Genomic DNA, 18,258 nt, shown 5'->3' with positions numbered 1-18,258 from the left:
CTACTGTGAAGAGGGCACATATCTGGCATAACTACTGTGAGGGGGCACATATCAGGGCATAACTTCTGTGAGGGGGCACATATCAGGGCATAACTACTGTGAGGAGGGCACATATCAGGGCATAACTACTGTGAAGAGGGCACATATCTGGGCATAACTACTGTGAAGGGGTACATATCTGGGCATAACTACTGTGAGGGGGCATGTGCAAGCATTACATCTGTGAAGAGGGCACATATCTTGGCATTATTACTGTGAGGGGGCACATATCTGGGCATAACTACTGTGAGGGGGCACATATCAGGGTATAACTATTGTGAGGAGGGCACATATCAGGGCATAACTACTGTGAGGGGGCACGAGTGAGCATTACTACTGTGAAGAGGGCACATATCTTGGCATTATTAATGTGAGGGGGCACATATCTGGGCATCACTACTGTGAGGGGGCATGTGTGAGCATTACGTCTGTGAAGAGGGCACATATCTTGGCATTATTACTGTGAGGGGGCACATATCTGGGCATAACTACTGTGAGGGGGCATGTGTGAGCATTACTACTGTGAAGAGGGCACATATCTTGGCATTATTACTGTGAGGGGGCATGTGATGTATACATGTGTGTAATGTATGTAGTGCAGTATGTGATGATCACACACTGCACTACACACATTACACACATGTATACATCACATACTGCGCTGTCACCTTCTTCTGCAGGTCTACCTTGATGTCTGGTCTTTAGGCTTCAGTCAGATACACCAGGAGCTGGCCCCTCCTCCTTTCATCTCCCGCCGGCTTCTCCTACAGCAGGGCGCTCTATCGCTCCAGTGCCCGCCCAATCTTACCAATCAGGGGCATAGCTAGAAATGACTGGGCCCTATAGCAAAAAAAATTATGGCCCTCCCGGATCTCCCACCCCTTCCAGAGCTCCCACCCCAACATCCCCACACCCCTCCCTAGATCCCCCTCAGTGTCATCCACAGATCCCCACTCAGTGTCATCCACAGATCCCTACTCAGTGTCATCCACAGATCCCCCCTCAGTGTCATCCACAGATCCCCCCCTCAGTGTCATCCACAGATCCCCCCCTCAGTGTCATCCTCAGATCCCCCCCTCAGTGTCATCCTCAGATCCCCCCCTCAGTGTCATCCTCAGATCCCCCCCTCAGTGTCATCCTCAGATATTCCCCCTCAGTGTCATCTACAGATAACCCCCCTCAGTGTCATCCACAGATACACCCCCCCCCTCAGTGTCATCCACAGATACACCCCCCCTCAGTGTCATCCACAGATACACCCCCCCCTCAGTGTCATCCACAGATACACCCCCCCTCAGTGTCATCCACAGATACACCCCCCCCTCAGTGTCATCCACAGATACACCCCCCTCAGTGTCATCCACAGATACACCCCCCCCTCAGTGTCATCCACAGATACACCCCCCTCAGTGTCATCCACAGATACACCCCCCCCCTCAGTGTCATCCACAGATACACCCCCCTCAGTGTCATCCACAGATACACCCCCCCCCCTCAGTGTCATCCACAGATACACCCCCCCTCAGTGTCATCCACAGATACACCCCCCCTCAGTGTCATCCACAGATACACCCCCCCTCAGTGTCCTCCACAGATACACCCCCCCCTCAGTGTCATCCACAGATACACCCCCCCCCTCAGTGTCATCCACAGATACACCCCCCCTCAGTGTCATCCACAGATACACCCCCCCTCAGTGTCATCCACAGATACACCCCCCCCTCAGTGTCATCCACAGATACACCCCCCCCTCACTGTCATCCACAGATACACCCCCCCCTCAGTGTCATCCACAGATACACCCCCCCTCAGTGTCATCCACAGATACACCCCCCCCCTCAGTGTCATCCACAGATACACCCCCCCTCAGTGTCATCCACAGATACCCCCCCCCCCCCTCACTGTCATCCACAGATATCCCCCCTCACTGTCATCCACAGAAATCCCCCCCACCCAGAGCCGCTTCCTAGCTAATTTATTCACTGCACTTGCCTCTGTGAAATTGAAGAGAAGCGCCGTAATCTCGCACAGCCGCACTGGCAGAGGCCAGGAAGATGGTGCATGCGCACTTCGATGCCTCTGCCAGTGCGCCTGTGCGAGATTACGGCGCTTCTCTTCAATTTCACAGAGGCAAGTGCAGTGAATAAATTAGCTAGGAGGCGGCGCTAGGCGGGGAGTTTGCAGGCAGCATCGCTTTGCTGCCTGTGCCGTTCACAGCGTGCCCTGCGCTGATAAAGTCCGGTCACTGCGCGGGCCGCATGACACGGCTTCGCGGGCCGCATTTGAACCGCGGGCCATAGGTTGGGCATCACTGATCTAATGTAATGACACAGAAAAGCACAGAGCACAGCAATAACACTGCTGTCTCTCTCAGAACTCTATAAAACTACAGAAAATGGCTGCTGGGGAGGTTTATATAGTAAGGGGTAGGCAACTTTCCTATTGGTTGCTAGGGATGTTGCTAAGCTCAGACAAAGACATTGCAAAATTCTCATTGGCCCACAAGCAAAAAGGGAGGTTACTGATGAAAAAGAAATCTAGAATATACGAATATATAGCACTATATTCTAAATCTTTGCGAATTCTCGAAGTGGCGATATTCGCAATTAAAATTCGCCATTCGAATATTCGCGCCCAACACTATTGGTGGGGTGTCAGCTCCTTGACACTTCCTAGTTAACCTTTTATGACATATGGTATATTTACCTATTACCTATCTATCTATCTATCTATCTATCATCTCTCTGTCTATCTAAACTTTTTGGATCTTTCAGGATTTTTTTCCACAGTAAGGCTACATGCACACGACCATAGTGTGTTTTGCGGTCCGCAAAATGCGGATCTGCAAAACACGGATGGCGTCCGTGCGCATTCCGCAACTTGTGGAACGGCACGGACAGCCTTTAATATATAACTGCCTATTCTTCTCCGCAAAGCACAGACAAGAATAGGACATGTTATATTTTTTTTTGCGGGGCCACGGAACGGAGCAACGGATGCGGACAGCACACGGAGTGCTGTCCAAATCTTTTGCGGCCCCATTAAAGTGAATGGGTCTGCATCCGAGCCGCCAAAACTGCGTCTCGGATGCGGACCAAAACAACGGCCGTGTGCATGAGGCCTAAATCTAAAAAAGCAAGCAGACCACTCACCGTATCACTGCATGGACAATAGCCACACACAATAGAATTACAAGTAGTCGCTTCATCTTCTGTGCATGCCACGGCTCTGTCAGACCCGCTGCACAAACCTAGCATAGATCCCAATTTATATCTTTCTTTAGAACCAAGCCCATATACTGCAGATAGTCTTGTTTGCTGTGTAAAGTCAACAAGTGACTGATATCTGCAGTATTCACAGAGTTAACAAGGTTAAAAGCTTGTACAAGGATTAACCACGCCATTCTTTTCTGAAATAGTCACCCTGACATGGCGAGTAGAGAAAGTTAGGTTACAAATGTGCTCTCCCTGAGGGGGAAGCAGGTTAGCACAAATGTAGTTATTATGGGGGTCATTAATTAAGACCAGCATTTTAGACACTGGTCTTAATAGCCCCGCCCCCTATATCTGGCGGTGGATCCGCCAAAGTTATGAAGAGGCACGACCTCTACATAACTTCGCCGCATCCAGCGTCAGTCTAAGGCCTCATGCACACGACCGTTGTTTGGGTCCGCATCTGAGCCGCCATTTTGGCGGCTCGGATGCGGACCCATTCACTTCAATGGGACTGCAAAAGATGCGGCCCCGTTAAAAAAAATATAGCATGTCCTATTCTTGTCCGCGCTTTGCGGACAAGAATAGGCATTTATATTGCCGGCGCCCGTTCCGTTCCGCAAATTGCGGAAGGCAACACGGGCGGCTTCTGTTTTTTGCGGATCTGCGGTTTGCGGACCGCAAAAAACGGCACGGCGTGTGCATGAGTCCTAAATGTAAGACAGTTTCCAATCTGTCTTACATTTAGACCATTTTCTATGCCTAAAACAGGCGTAGAAAATGATGAATGAGACAGGCCTGCCCTTCCCCGCCCACTATTTTAGACCTGGCATGAGCGGGGAAAAGTCGCAGATTGTGGCACATCTAAGCATTGCGACGAAATCTGCACCAGAAATGTGCTTAAGGCTACTTTCACACTAGTGTTCGGAGCGGATCCGTCTGATGTTTCATCAGACGGATCCGCTCCGATAATGCAGACGTTCGCATCCGTTCAGAACGGATGCGTCTGCATTAAAACTTAGAAAATTTTCTAAGTGTGAAAGTTGTCTGAGCAGATCCGTTCAGACTTTACATTGAAAGTCAATAGGGAACGGATCCGCTTGAAGATTGAGCCATATTGTGTCATCTTCAAGCGGATCCGTCCCCATTGACTTACATTGTAAGTCTGGACGGATCCGCTCGCCTCCGCACGGCCAGGCGGACACCCGAACGCTGCAAGCAGCGTTCAGGTGTCCGCTCACTGAGCGGAGCGGAGGCTGAACGCTGGCAGGCGGATGCATTCTCAGTGGATCCGCCTCCACTGAGAATGCATTGGGGCCAGACGGATGCGTTCGGGGCCGCTCGTGAGCCCCTTCAAACGGTGCGCACGAGCGGACACCCGAACGCTAGTGTGAAAGTAGCCTAATATAGGTGTATTTCTGAATAATAAATGACACCCATGGTTTGTACTGTTTAAAGGGGTTGTCTCACCTAGGCCTCTTTCACACGGGCGTGTGTGCCCCGTGGTCGTGCTGTGGCCTGAAAAATGCGGGCCTCAATGCATGAGCGCAGTCCGTGGGGCAGCGATCCGGCCTTTCCACAAAAAGATAGGACATGTAAATAGCATTTATGTAGTGGAAGTTAATACAAGGCGCTTACTAATGTATTGTTATCATCCATATTGCCTCCTTTGCAGGCTTTATTCATTTTTCCAATACATTATACACTGCTCGTTTCTATAGTTATGACCACCCTGCAATCTATTACTGGTGGTCATGCTTGCACACGAGGATCATTCCATAATATTGGGAAATCAGGACCTGCAGAAGTACAAGAGATAAACTATGGTCTAATGAACAAGTTTAAAAGTGTAATTTACCCAGTGGAACACATGGTATTTTATGGCTTGGCATATTGATACACCAGCAGAGCCACAGCCTGCACAAATGAGCTGAAACTAAGACGGGAGGCGGACCCATAGCTAAAGGGGATCTTGATATCTGCTAGAAGAAGCCTCCTAGAATGCTGAAAGGAAGTAAAGAGTCATGTAGGAGAAACTTAGCAACTGTTAATATCAGGGATCTCAAGTCTCCCGGACGTTCAGGGAGTCTCCCGCTATTAGATAGCGGCTCCCTGATGCCTGCATGTGAAACAATATATTCCGGAAAGGTTTACTTTTACTCGCAGTAAACCTTCCCGGCAACCTGTAGCAGTGTCCCCTTCTCGGCGCGTGCGCACAGTGCAAGAAGAAGCTGATGCCAGCAGTCCGCAACGGCGCATCAGGCTGAGCCTGTGCGCACGTGCGGGATGTCAAAGCGGGAGGAGGGGAGGGAGAGGCGGCACTGAGGAGTAGAAGGCGGTGCTGGGCCCGAACGGCGATGTGTGCGGCCGGGCACCATGCATCCACAGACCTCCCCTGCTTGGGCACCTTAATTCAATGATTGACAGGTTAGTAAACCCTGTTTTTCTGCAGAATAAAGCCACAAATAGCTTTTATAAGGCCACCTTAAAAATCAGAATGCTACCCTAGACATGAGCATATGTTTAGTTCACAGGGCTTATAGGTGGTGACAGAATCCCTTTAATCATATACATAAATATGATAATTTGGGGCAGGGTAATGAGCCCAGTTCTCCACACCATAGAGCAAAGTGTGCAGATACTGCATATGTTTGGAAAATGTAATAAAAAGTTTGTGAAAGAAAAAAAAAAGAGAACCTCTCTGAAGGTTGGGATGTCTGTAATATCTACGTCAGGAGGACCAGTGGGAGGCTGCTTGTGGCAGCATAGCTCTCCTAGTACTAAAGACTACAGTCCCTAGTATTTTTACTTTAACTGTGGCCCTGGTGTCCCCTTTTGCAAATGTACCCAAAATAGCGGTCAAGTATTGTTTTCAACAGTATTCTGAAAATAAAATATACAATAATATACAGCACAAAATAAAAGTTAGATGTGATCTCCACTCAAAATATAACCAAATATCTGCTCAAACTAGGTGCAGCTACCAAAAGCACAACACAAGTGTAACCTCAAGGATCCTTGTAGGGTACTTTAAAATTCATCACTTGTTAAGACACTTTAGAATTAGTGATGGACGAACATCGGCCAGGACGTTTTAAGAGTGCGCGTTCTCAATCAAATGTTCGCGAACTGCGCGTTTGTGGCGGGCCCCATTCACTTTAATGGCAGGCGAACCTGAAAAACCTTCAGGTCATATTTGCTGCCACCAAATACTTCCTAGAAGTGCACAAATAGTCCCACAACATGGACAGTTCATTGGCAAAAATTCCCACAAAAAATGTGTATTTTAATCAGGGCCATTTTTATGCGTCTTAAAGGGAAACTCTTAAAAATGTTCCCTGCTGGAGCCTAAAAAATGTTTAGGCCACGGGAGTACAGGCCCCAAACATTAGGCATTCAACGGACAGAAAAGAACTTGTGATTATGTGGCTGGAGGTACATTAGGCGGTCACTGGATAAAAATTTTACTGTAGGCCACTGGAGTAGAGGCCCCAAAAATTAGGCATTCACCTGACAGAAAAGGCCTTCAGAAACCTTCTTTGTTCTGGGTAGTGGCGGATATGTGGGCTGGCATGAGGAAACTCAATTACACGTTGTCGTCACAGGTGTTGAATTCCTCCGAGATCCATGCCTCATTCATTTTTAGAAATGCGAGGTAGTCCACACTGTTGTGAGCTAGGCGAGGGCGCTTATCGGTCACGAACAGTCTGAACGACTTTTCGGACAGAACACTCGACGAGGGGCAAGCCAAGAGTTCCATGGCAAATTGTGCTAGCTCTGGACACAGGTCAAGCCTGCACACCCAGTAGTCTAGGGGTTCCTCGCTTCTCAGAGTGTCCACATCGGCTGTTAACCCGATGTAGTCAGACACCTGGCGGTCTAGGCGTTCCCTGAGGCTGGATCCGGAGTGCGGCTCTCGATGGGTTGTATGCAAGAATGATCTCATATCCGAAGTTGCCAACACATGTTCAAACCGTTCTCTTCTTGCAGGCGTAGTAGGATTGGTACCCGCACCTGTTTCGCTGTGGGTGGAAATTCCTCTGCCAGCGCTCACAACAGCAGAATGCAGCATCTCTCGCAGCAAGGCCTGGAAATGCTGCATTCTGACAGCCCTCTGTGATGCTGGTAACATGTCTGCCATTTTGTGTTTGTACCGGGGGTCTAAGTACGTTGCCACTAAGTACTGGTCCTTGCCCTTTATGCTTTTTATACGGGGGTCCCTCTTCAAACACTGGAGCACGAAGGCACCCATTTGCACTAAATTGGAAGCGGTGGAGTGCCCTGGCTCCTGATCATTGCCCAGGAGAATTTCGTCCTCATTCTCCTCCCCCCAGTCACGGACAACAGCAGGGATCCCTGAAAAGTTTAAAGTTCCCTTGAAAGCCTGCTCTTCTTGCTCCTCCTCCTCCCCTCAGACACCATCCTCCTTTGACTCCTCCTCACACTCCTGCTGACTTCTCTCAGATCGAGTAGTTCCCCCCTGGGAATTTATTCAGCATTGCGACTTCCTCATTTTCCAGCTCCTGCCCCATGATGGCTTGATCAATGACACGACGCAATACACGCTCCAGAAAGATGGTGTAAGGTACAATGTCACTGATGATGCCCTGGCTGCGACTGACCAGTTTGGTGAAATCAAATGGCCGCAGAAGTGTGCATGCATCGCGCATGAGCAGCCACTGGCACGGAGAAAATAAACCAAGCTCCCCAGAACCTGTCCTGCTGCAGAGTTCGTACAGGTAGTCATTAGCGGCACGTTGCTGCTGGAGCAGCCTATCAAGCATATACAAGGTGGAGTTCCAGCTTGTCGGGCTGTCATAAATCAGACGTCTGATGGGCAGGTGGAAGATCTTCTAAAATGGCCAGAGATTTTCCTGGCCTGCCGCAAAACGTCCTGGACCCAGAGGTATTTGGCAACAAATCGCTGCACGACTAAGTTCAGGACGTGTGCCATGCACGGCACGTGTGTCATTTTGCCCTGTTTCAGCGCGCTCAGCAGATTGGCACCGTTGTCGCACACCACTTTACCAACTGTCAAAATGAGAGGGGTTAGGACCGGTGTGGCTCTTGGCTTCCAGGCACAACAGCCGCAGCACAGCATGGCAACGTCCGGTCTCACCTGGCACGTCGAATAGGTTCTGGGGAGCTTGGGGGATGCAGCAGAAGAGGCAGTAGCAGTGGAAAAGGAGGAGTCAGCCGAGGAGGAGAAGGAGGATGAGTAAGAGGGGGAGAAGAAGAGGCAGGCCTGCATGCAATCCATGGCGGTAGTACCAAATCCACACAGGTACCATGGGTAATATGCTTGATGGCCGTCAGAAGGTTCACCGACTGGGCAGTAAAAGTTATGTACCTTCCCTGCCCGTGTTTGCTAGACCACGTGTCTGGTCAGATGTATCTTGGCACTGACACTGTGTGCCAGAGATATATTCACTTGCCGCTGAACGTGGCTATATAGCTCTGGAATGCCCTTCTGGGAGAAATATTTCCTTCCCGGGACCTTCCATTGCGGTGTGCCATGGCCACAAATTTTCTAAAGACTTCCGAGTCCACCAGTTTATATGGCAGTATTTGTCAGGCTAGCAGTTCCAAAAAAGCCAGCGGTCAGCCGTTGGGCAAGAGGGTTATGTGTCGTCGTCAACTTTTTACGCTCGAACATTTGGGCAACGGAAGCCTGCCTTGTGCCAGATGAACGCGACGACGGCATGGTGGAAGGTGAAGTGGAGGACAAATGGGAGGAGAAGAGGCAGGACGTGGAGTACCGGGAGTGTGGCTTTGTGGGTTCTGACGGCGTTGCTCCCACTGGGCTCGGTGGTGGGAGACCAGGTGCCCTCTTAAGGCGGTCGTCACTAGGTGAGTGTTGGGCTTACCGCGACTTATGCGTTGACAGCACAGGCTGCAGATGGCAACACTATGGTCAGCAGCTGACACGTTAAAAAAAGCCCACACTGCAGAGCCATGTGCCGGCGTCCTGGGAGCACAAGATGTGACCGTGCATGGTGGATGGCTCGCTCTAGATACATTTGCAGTCTGCTTTTTGCCTCCTGTGCACTGCAAGTTCTGCCTGCTTCTCCTCCTTCTCCTCCCTATCTGCTGCTCCATCTCTCCCTCTGCACTCCCCTCCTCTTCCTCTCTTGTGGGCACCCACTTGACGTCCATCGACACGTAATCATCGTCACCTTCACCACTACTGACATTAGAGATCTCGGAGTAGGCAGCAACAGTGGGGAACACCCTCATTGGGCTAATCTGGGTACTGTCAGACTGCTGGGTGGCGGCCGTTGCTACCTCCTCTTCCTCATCCGAGGCCAAGAATGGCTGCGTATCGGTAAGGTCTGGGAATGGATGGGAAAATAATTCCTCTTACTCGAGTGGAGGGGCTATGGTGGTGTTGGTGGTGGTGTCTTTGGGGGTCAGCACAGCAGAGAGTGAGGAGGGTGCAGATACAGAAAGCTGAGTGAGCCACTCAACCACCTCTGGTGCGTCCTTTGTCATAATCGCACGCACCTTCTCCAACTTCCCACTTAGGCTCCGGCTTGGTGCACCTGCCCGACTCCTACCACCCCTGCGGAACGGCCTGCCTCTTCCTCTGCCTGTCATTTTCAAAATGACCCTGTGCCAAAGTCCCTAGAGAAGAGCAGTATTTGTGGATGCAGGTATATTGCAGGCCTCAATCAGTATTTGGTGGAAACAGGTATATAGAACACCTGAATCAATATTTGGTGGAAGCAGGTATATCACACCCCTCAATCAGTATTTTGTGGAAACAGGTATATAGAACACCTGAATCAATATTTGGTGGAAGTGGGTATATCGCACCCCTCAATCTGTATTTTCTGGAAGCAGGTATGTCAAACCCCTCAATCAGTATTTTGTGGAAGCAGGTATATTGCACCCCTCAATCAGTATTTTGTGGAAGCAGGTATATAGAACCCCTTAATCAGTATTTTGTAGAAGCAGGAATATCGCACCCCTCAATCAGTATTTTGTGGAAACATGTATATAGAACCCCATAATCAATATTTGGTGGAAGCAGGTATATCGCACCCCTCAATCAGTATTTTGTGGAAGCCGGTGTATCGCAGGCCTCAATCAATATTTGGTGGAAGCAGGTACATCGCACCCCTCAATCAGTTGTCATGGGGTGCCAAAGGCGCACTCGGTTTCCCATCAGCCGCAGACCTGCTGCTTAGCTTCGGGAGCGAGGATCTGTGTTTAGCCTCGTTCCCAGGGAGGCTTTGCTAGCTGGGAAGCTCCTTGCTCCTAGGTCTGCCTTGAGCGCCGAGCTGATCACTTGGTGCTCGACTTGTCTGTCTGTCGGTCATGTGACGCTGGCCACGTCACATGACCCTCAGACCCCACTATAAATACAGGCAGCCTGCTGGCCACAGGTTGCCTGTTAATTCTAGGTTCCTGGCTATTTGTTGGACTACTGAATACTCACCTGATCCTGTGCCCTGACGATCCTTTGCCTTCTCCTCCTGTACTGCGCATCCCTCCTGGTATTGTGACCTCGGCTCCCACCTGACTACTCTTTGCGGACTCCTCTGGTACTTCTCTACTCTCCTGGTATTTGACCCCGGCTTCTCCTGACCATTCTTTGCTTAACCCTTTGTACTGCGTAGCTCTCTTGGTTCTGACCCGGTCCGTTCACATTCCGTTATTTGTCTTGTCTGTCTTCCTAGCAAGTATCCTAAGTTTGGGACTGCCGTCTAGTTGTCCCCTGTCATTAGGACTTGCGAGGCAAGTAGGCAGGGCCAGGGGTGAGGGTGGAGCGCAGTGGTCACTATCCTCCACCCTGTGTATAGTGTACGTGACCGTCACATCAGTATTTTGTGGAAACAGGTATATAGAACCCATGAATTAATATTTGGTGGAAGCAGGTATATCGCACCTCTCAAACAGTATTTTGTGGAAGCTGGTATATCAAACCCCTTAATCAGTATTTTGTTGAAGCAGGTATATCGCACCCCTCAATCAGTTTTTTTTGGGGGCAACAGGTATATCACACCCATTGCAAATAGTTGTTCCAATAACGCTTGTCCCTCTATATACCTGCGGTATCGCAGCAGAACCGCACACAACATCTGCACAATACAAATGTACTATAATATACTTTTATGTTAAAAAAATAATATAAGTATATTACACCCCTCAGTATATCACACCTATCGATAGCACACCTATACCAGTCCTTAAAAGGACTTTTGTGGGCCTATTAGCTAGCGTTTGGTGTCCCTAACAGTATGTCCCTGCTCCACAAAGCAACCTCTTCCTACACTGGCAAAACACAGAATGTAATATGGCTGCCAAATCGGGTTCTGTTATAGGATGGGGGTGTGTCCATGTGCTGAAACGTCTTAATTGGCTGTCCTGTCCCACCTGATGGATGTGTCATAGGCCAAAGTTCGGCACAATGCAAAAAAATATGGTGCATGCAAACATTGCCATATGTTCACATGTTCAGCGAATCGCGAACGAGCAAAGTTCCCCGCAAACAACCGCCAGGCGAACCGCAAAGACATCTCTATTTAGAATTATAAAAACCTAATCTTCCGCACCATTCTGCCTTTAAGCTAGTTAGGTTGTGTTGACACATTGTGATTTTGCCATATTTGCTGCAGTTTCTTTTTTCATTGGGAAGGAGTTAAAGGACACCTGTCACCTCTAACAAACATCCCAAGCCAGCAGCAGTTCCTGAGAGTAGCCAGCAGCATGTTTGTAACGATCATTTTCTTTCTGCAGGCAGATGTAGCAAAAGCTGCAAAAACTTTCTTTAATCCCCTGCCGGCGCGCTTCTCTAATCAGGCTTAAAGTCACAGAGGCAGCGGCCTCCTTGCTTCAAGTCAAGGTAACCACGCCCCTTTCGCTGCCCCTTCACTGTGACTGACAAGTTTTTTAGCCGATTGCATTACAGTAGCTAGGGGCTCATTTTTTTGCGGGATGAGGGGGCGGTTTTATTGGCACTAAAATCATTCGGCAGGCACTCTGTACCAATGCCCAGGGGCAGGGCCGGCTCCAGGTTCATGTGGGCCCTTGGGCGATAAATCCCAGTGGGCCCCCATGAGGCATTTTTTTACATTGACATGTCCCCCTGTGGCTCCTACACGGTATAATGACCCCCAGTGGCCCCTATACAGTATAATGACTACTAGTGGCCCTTCACACAGTATAATGACTACTAGTGGCCCTTCACACAGTATAATGAACCCCCAATTCCCCCCCCCCACTGTATAATGACCACCTGTGGCCCTGCATTCAGAATAATAACCCCCAGTCGCCCCCATTTAGAATAATGACCCCCAGTAGCCCCCACACTGGGGGAATACTGTATGGTGGGGGCTCTGGGGGTCATTATACTGAATGGAGGGTCATTGGTGATCATTATACTAAATGGGGGACACTGGGGGTCATTATACTATGTAAAGGGCCCTCACAGTATAATGACCCCACAGTGACCCTCCATTCAGAATAATGACCCCCAGTCGCCCCCACACTGGGGGTTATACTGTATGGAGGGGGCACAAGGGGTTATTATATTTAATGGGGGCTCTGGTGGTCATTATGCTAAATGGAGGGTCAATGGGGATCATTATACTAAATGGGGGGCACTGGGAGTCATTATACTGTGTAAGGGGCCCGCACAGTGTGATGAATGACCCCCCAGTGGCCCCCTCACATACCTATCATTGCAGGGGAGCTGGTGGTCCTGTCATTCACTAACCGCAGCTCCCTGCGCTCCTTCTCTACAGCGGCCCGCTGCAGCAGTGAGCCAGGCCTGGAGGAGAGAAGGAGATGTGCAGTGATGAAGCTAGAACTGACTAGGCCCCACAGCGAATTTTAGTACGCCCCCCTCCCCCCCAATGTGTGTTCACATTACGTTTTTCCTATCGGTTTGATGTATACAAATGTGCAGCACTCCATGTTTTTGTATCCTGCAGAGTCAAGTAAAAAATGCATACGTTAAGGTATATTTTTTTACCATGGAACTGTATGGTGAATGGACGCCACTGTACGACATCAGTCTGAGGCATCTGTTAACGCAGACATTTTTGGTATTCATTAAATGGATGGAAAAAATAGGATGTGAACCCAGCCCTAGTGTCAGAATAAGGCTACTTTCACACTTGCGGCAGAGAGATCCGGCAGGCAGTTCCGTCGCCGTAACCGCCTGCCGGATCAGGCAAAACGTATGCTAACTGATGGCATTAGTAAGACTGATCAGGATCCTGATCAGTCTTAAAAATGCCTGATCAGTCGAAAAAATGCATTGAAATGCCGGATCCGTCTTTCCGGTGTCATCCGGCAAAAACGGATCCGGCATTTATTTTTTCACCTTTTTTTCAGTCTGCGCATGCGCATACCGGAAGGACGGATCCGGCACTAATACATTCCTATGGGAAAATGTATTCAGGCAAGTCTTCAGTTTTTTTAGCCGGAAATAAAACCGTAGCATGCTGCGGTTTTCTCTTTTGCCTGATCAGTCAAAACGACTGAACTGAAGACATCCTGATGCAAACTGAACGGATTAATCTTCATTCAGAATACATGGGGATATGCCTGATCAGGTCTTTTCCGGTATTGAGCCCCTGTGACGGAACTCAGGGAGGCCGCCATGTACTGACAGAGCGCTACCTGGTCCTGGTGGTCAGGGGTGAGGACTGTGCTTCCCAAGGATCATTTTCTACTGGGAAATACAGGGCGCAGTATAATACACTAGAATATATATACTATAAAGATATCAGCCCTACCCCCGAATAACAATACAATTAGGGGGTCATTTATTATATAGAAATACGTCTATATTAGGCGTATTTCTGACACAGATTGTGGCGCAAAGGTCCTTAACACCGCAATCTGTATCTTTTCCCGCTCATGCCAGGTCTAAAAAAAGTGGTGAGGGCAGGGAAGGGATACAGTTATGGCCATGCAGTTATTGGATACCACCGCCATATAGTGATAACACCGCCATATAGTGACCGGATAAAAGGGTATAAGAGGGCATAGTACAGGGAATGACTATGGGCACTGCACAGGGTGTGGTAGGAGGGCACAATGCAGGGTATAAGGGGGCACCGTACGGGGTGAGGGGCACAGTACTGGGTGGGGGGCACTGTACAGGGTGGGGGGCACAGTCACTTGACCCTGTGACGTAAGAAGGTCCTTATGGTGAATGCGGTTCAGATGCCACCATAATGAGAGGCAGAGGAGTGAGACAAGGGCCCTGGATGACAGGAGGGGTGGACACAGCAAGTAGGTGGAAGGGGCTCTGAGGGGGATTCATACAAGAAGTAGTGGCAGGAGGTCTGCGCAGGGCAGAAATAGGAAGGTGGAACAGGAGCTCTGGATACATGAGGGAGGAAAGGAGACAGCAGGGGCTCCATGAGGATGAGATAGGACAGGATATGGGGGGGGGGCAGGTGTCATGGAGACAAACAGCTTAATGAAACAGTAAAACCACTAAGGCCTCTTTCACACTTGCGTTGTCCGGATCCGGCGTGTACTCCACTTGCCGGAATTACACTCCGGATCCGGAAAAACGCAAGTGTACTGAAAGCATTTGAAGACGGAACCGTCTTCCAAATGCTTTCAGTGTTACTATGGCACCCAGGACGCTATTAAAGTCCTGGTTGCCATAGTAGTAGTGGGGAGCGGGGGAGCGGTATACTTACAGTCCGTGCGGCTCCCCGGGCGCTCCAGAATGACGTCAGAGCGCCCCATGCGCATGGATGACGTGATCCATGTGATCACATGATCCATGCGCTTGGGGCGCCCTGACGTCACTCTGGAGCGCCCGGGGAGCCGCACGGACGGTAAGTACACTGCTCCCCCGCTCCCCGCTACACTTTACCATGGCTGCCAGGACTTTAGCGTCCCGGCAGCCATGGTAACCACTCTGAAAAAGCTAAATGTCGGATGCGGCAATGCGCCGAAACGACGTTTAGCTTAAGGCCGGATCCGGATCAATGCCTTTCAATGGGCATTAATTCCGGATCCGGCCTTGCGGCAAGTGTTCCGGATTTTTGGCCGGAGCAAAAAGCGCAGCATGCTGCGGTATTTTCTCCGGCCAAAAAACGTTCCGTTCCGGAACTGAAGACATCCTGATGCATCCTGAACGGATTTCTCTCCATTCAGAATGCATTAGGATAATCCTGATCAGGATTCTTCCGGCATAGAGCCCCGACGACGGAACTCTATGCCGGAAGACAACAACGCAGGTGTGAAAGAGCCCTAAATAGAATGAAGCAGCAGATCGAAGAGTCCCCCTTCCTTTCCTTCTATCCCACAGAAAAGAGACAGTCACAGTGCAGACTCACTCACAGACTGTCTCCACACTTCTCTGCTCCAGCCCTGCGGTCTCTCTCCTCAGGCTGCGGTCTCTCTCCTCAGGCAGCATGTCCTGTGTAGAGGGGGCGTGTCCTGAGTCTCTGCAGCTCAGAGGGCCCACCAAAGGGGTACTGCGTATGTGAAATGACAGCAGTGAGAGCTCCCATCTGTATTGATGGAAGTGCTCATAGCAGCTCAGTGGGCCCCCCCAGGAGCATTGGGCCCCGGCACTTGCCCGGGGATGCCGGGTTATGACGCCGGCCCTGCCCAGGGGGGGTCAATTCAGACCTGCGGTTTTCTGCGTTTCCGGGTTATTCGGGTCTTTGATGACCCGATAACCCGGAAAGGACGGTGATCGGTGGTGTGATTATACACCACCAATCACCATCCTGCGATCCTGTGAGGTGGTGATCACGCCACCTCTCAGGATCGCCTGCAATTGGTCCCAATGCGGCATGTGGGTGGAGCGCGGCAAGTTTGAATCTCCGCCGCTGCTCTCCCCGCTCATTCCGGTCCGTGGAGCAGGGAGAGCAGCAGATCATAGAAACATAGAAACATAGAATGTGTCGGCAGATAAGAACCATTTGGCCCATCTAGTCTGCCCAATATACTGAATACTATGGATAGCCCCTGGCCCTATCTTATATGAAGGATGGCCTTATGCCTATCCCATGCATGCTTAAACTCCTTCACTGTATTTGCAGCTACCCCTTCTGCAGGAAGGCTATTCCATGCATCCACTACTCTCTCAGTAAAGTAATACTTCCTGATATTACTTTTAAACCTTTGCCCCTCTAATTTAAAACTATGTCCTCTTGTAGCAGTTTTTCTTCATTTAAATATTCTCTCCTCTTTTACCTTGTTGATTCCCTTTATGTATTTAAAAGTTTCTATCATATCCCCTCTGTCTCGTCTTTCTTCCAAGCTATACATGTTAAGGTCCTTTAATCTTTCCTGATAAGTTTTATCCTGCAATCCATGTACCAGTTTAGTAGCTCTTCTCTGAACTCTCTCCAAAGTATCAATATCATCGCGCTGATATCGCGCTGCCCACCGACATTGTGAGTTTTTGGTGCCATCGGGCACCTTAGGAGGCAGGGACAGGCAGGTAGTGGGAGGTGTAGGCAGGGGTAGTTAGGGGAAGTTTAGGGTTAGATTAGGTAAAAAAAATATAAGATAGCCACTGAGGAAGAGGGAGACCCCTCGAAACGCGTCTGGCTGGTCCTGCGAGTGACACACTATCCACCTGAACCCAAGGAAAGAGATCCATAAATTATCGGCAAATCATCGGCTAATACAAGTCTCTGGATACCAGCAAAAGAAAAGCTGAGTTGAACTACCGCGAGAATACGCGATCCCTGCATGCTGCTTCCGGGAAGGTGACACGCACTGACATCACGTGGAACGCTGAGACCGGAGAGCTACAAGCGGGAAATTCAAAATCCTAAACAGCGGATCTCATATCGAGCGGTACAAAGGATTTAACTATCATCGGCAGCAGAAATTACACAGTGAGAAGCATTCTGAAAGGCAAGGTAAGAGGGTTTACAGTGAGGGGGACGCCCCATTCTTATAACCCGATTACTACCTATATCATTGAACCTGGAGTGCGGACTCTGTGTGCTGATACACTTTGCTACAATAGCGCTATTATATATTGGACTGAACTTTATGTAGGGAAATTATTTAGTTGCTGCAATAATTTTATATGGACACAATTCTATATGGACACAGCTAATATATTTGTTTCACTTTATTCACTTTTATGAATTTTTCACATATTTTACACATTATCATCATTACCTATTTTGCTTATTTATATTTATATATATTTATGTCAGCAACCAATATTTGAACCTCATTGTCCATTACAGATAGACCTATCTCAGTGTATTTAATTCAGGATATATTTTATATGTTTTATAATTTTATGTGATATTTTATTATACATTCTATTATATAAATATTCTACTGTAGACATACCAGTTGGTGAGTGCCTGTTTTTATTTTTTATCTTTATTTACGCAATTGTAATATATTGTTTTATTGGATGATCAGGTGAAACATCCTAAAAACAGAGCACCTTGACCACACTAACAGACACGGGTGAGCCACGATATATTTGTAATTTTTAAAAAAAAAATATATATCTTTTTTGGTCTGTGAGCCCCCTGATCGGGTGTCTGGGGTCCACAGCAGTTAGCTGTGTGACCCTAGCCCCCCCCCCCCCCCCAGGGGTGCTGCAGCTTGCCCCCACACACACACTTTTTAGGGGTGCAATTATTTTCTTTTTTTTTTCTTTTTTACACTTTTTTTTATTACTTTTTTTAGTTAGGGATCACACGTGCCTCACACACACGCACACCTAATAAAGTTTTCCACGCACGCACACACAAAAGCAGGCACACACTCCCCGATGGCCCGCCAGACGTTCTCGGCCGAGGAGGCATACGCCTCCGAGTCCGAGAGCCCCAGTGAGGATGACCCCACGTTCCTGTTGTCATCCGCATCCTCCTCATCATCAAGCGATGATGAGCCCCCAAGGCACCCCATGCTAGGGACCCTGTGGCCCAACCTAGTACGAGCCGCTCTGAAGCTCCTACTAGTTCTCCTGCCCACCAGGTCAGTCCACCTGAGCCCCCTGCAGGTGGACTTGTCTGGTGTACCCCAGAGAACTTTGAGC

The 18,258-nt window shown here is 49.3% G+C and overlaps 1 protein-coding gene across 1 annotated transcript in view; it reads right to left on the bottom strand.

Annotated features, from left to right (window-relative positions):
* Window positions 1–3,247, bottom strand: part of CTSE (cathepsin E) — an 84,579-nt gene extending 81,332 nt beyond the window's left edge. The window contains exon 1 of the mRNA XM_040421844.1: window positions 3,192–3,247. Coding sequence (XP_040277778.1) covers window positions 3,192–3,247 — 56 coding nt within the window. The remainder of the gene's footprint in view (window positions 1–3,191) is intronic.
* Window positions 3,248–18,258: the final 15,011 nt, after the last annotated feature.

Source organism: Bufo bufo, chromosome 3, assembly GCF_905171765.1.
Source record: "Bufo bufo chromosome 3, aBufBuf1.1, whole genome shotgun sequence".
NCBI classification, from domain to species: domain Eukaryota; kingdom Metazoa; phylum Chordata; class Amphibia; order Anura; family Bufonidae; genus Bufo; species Bufo bufo.
This window is presented reverse-complemented; position numbering and strand designations above follow the sequence as displayed.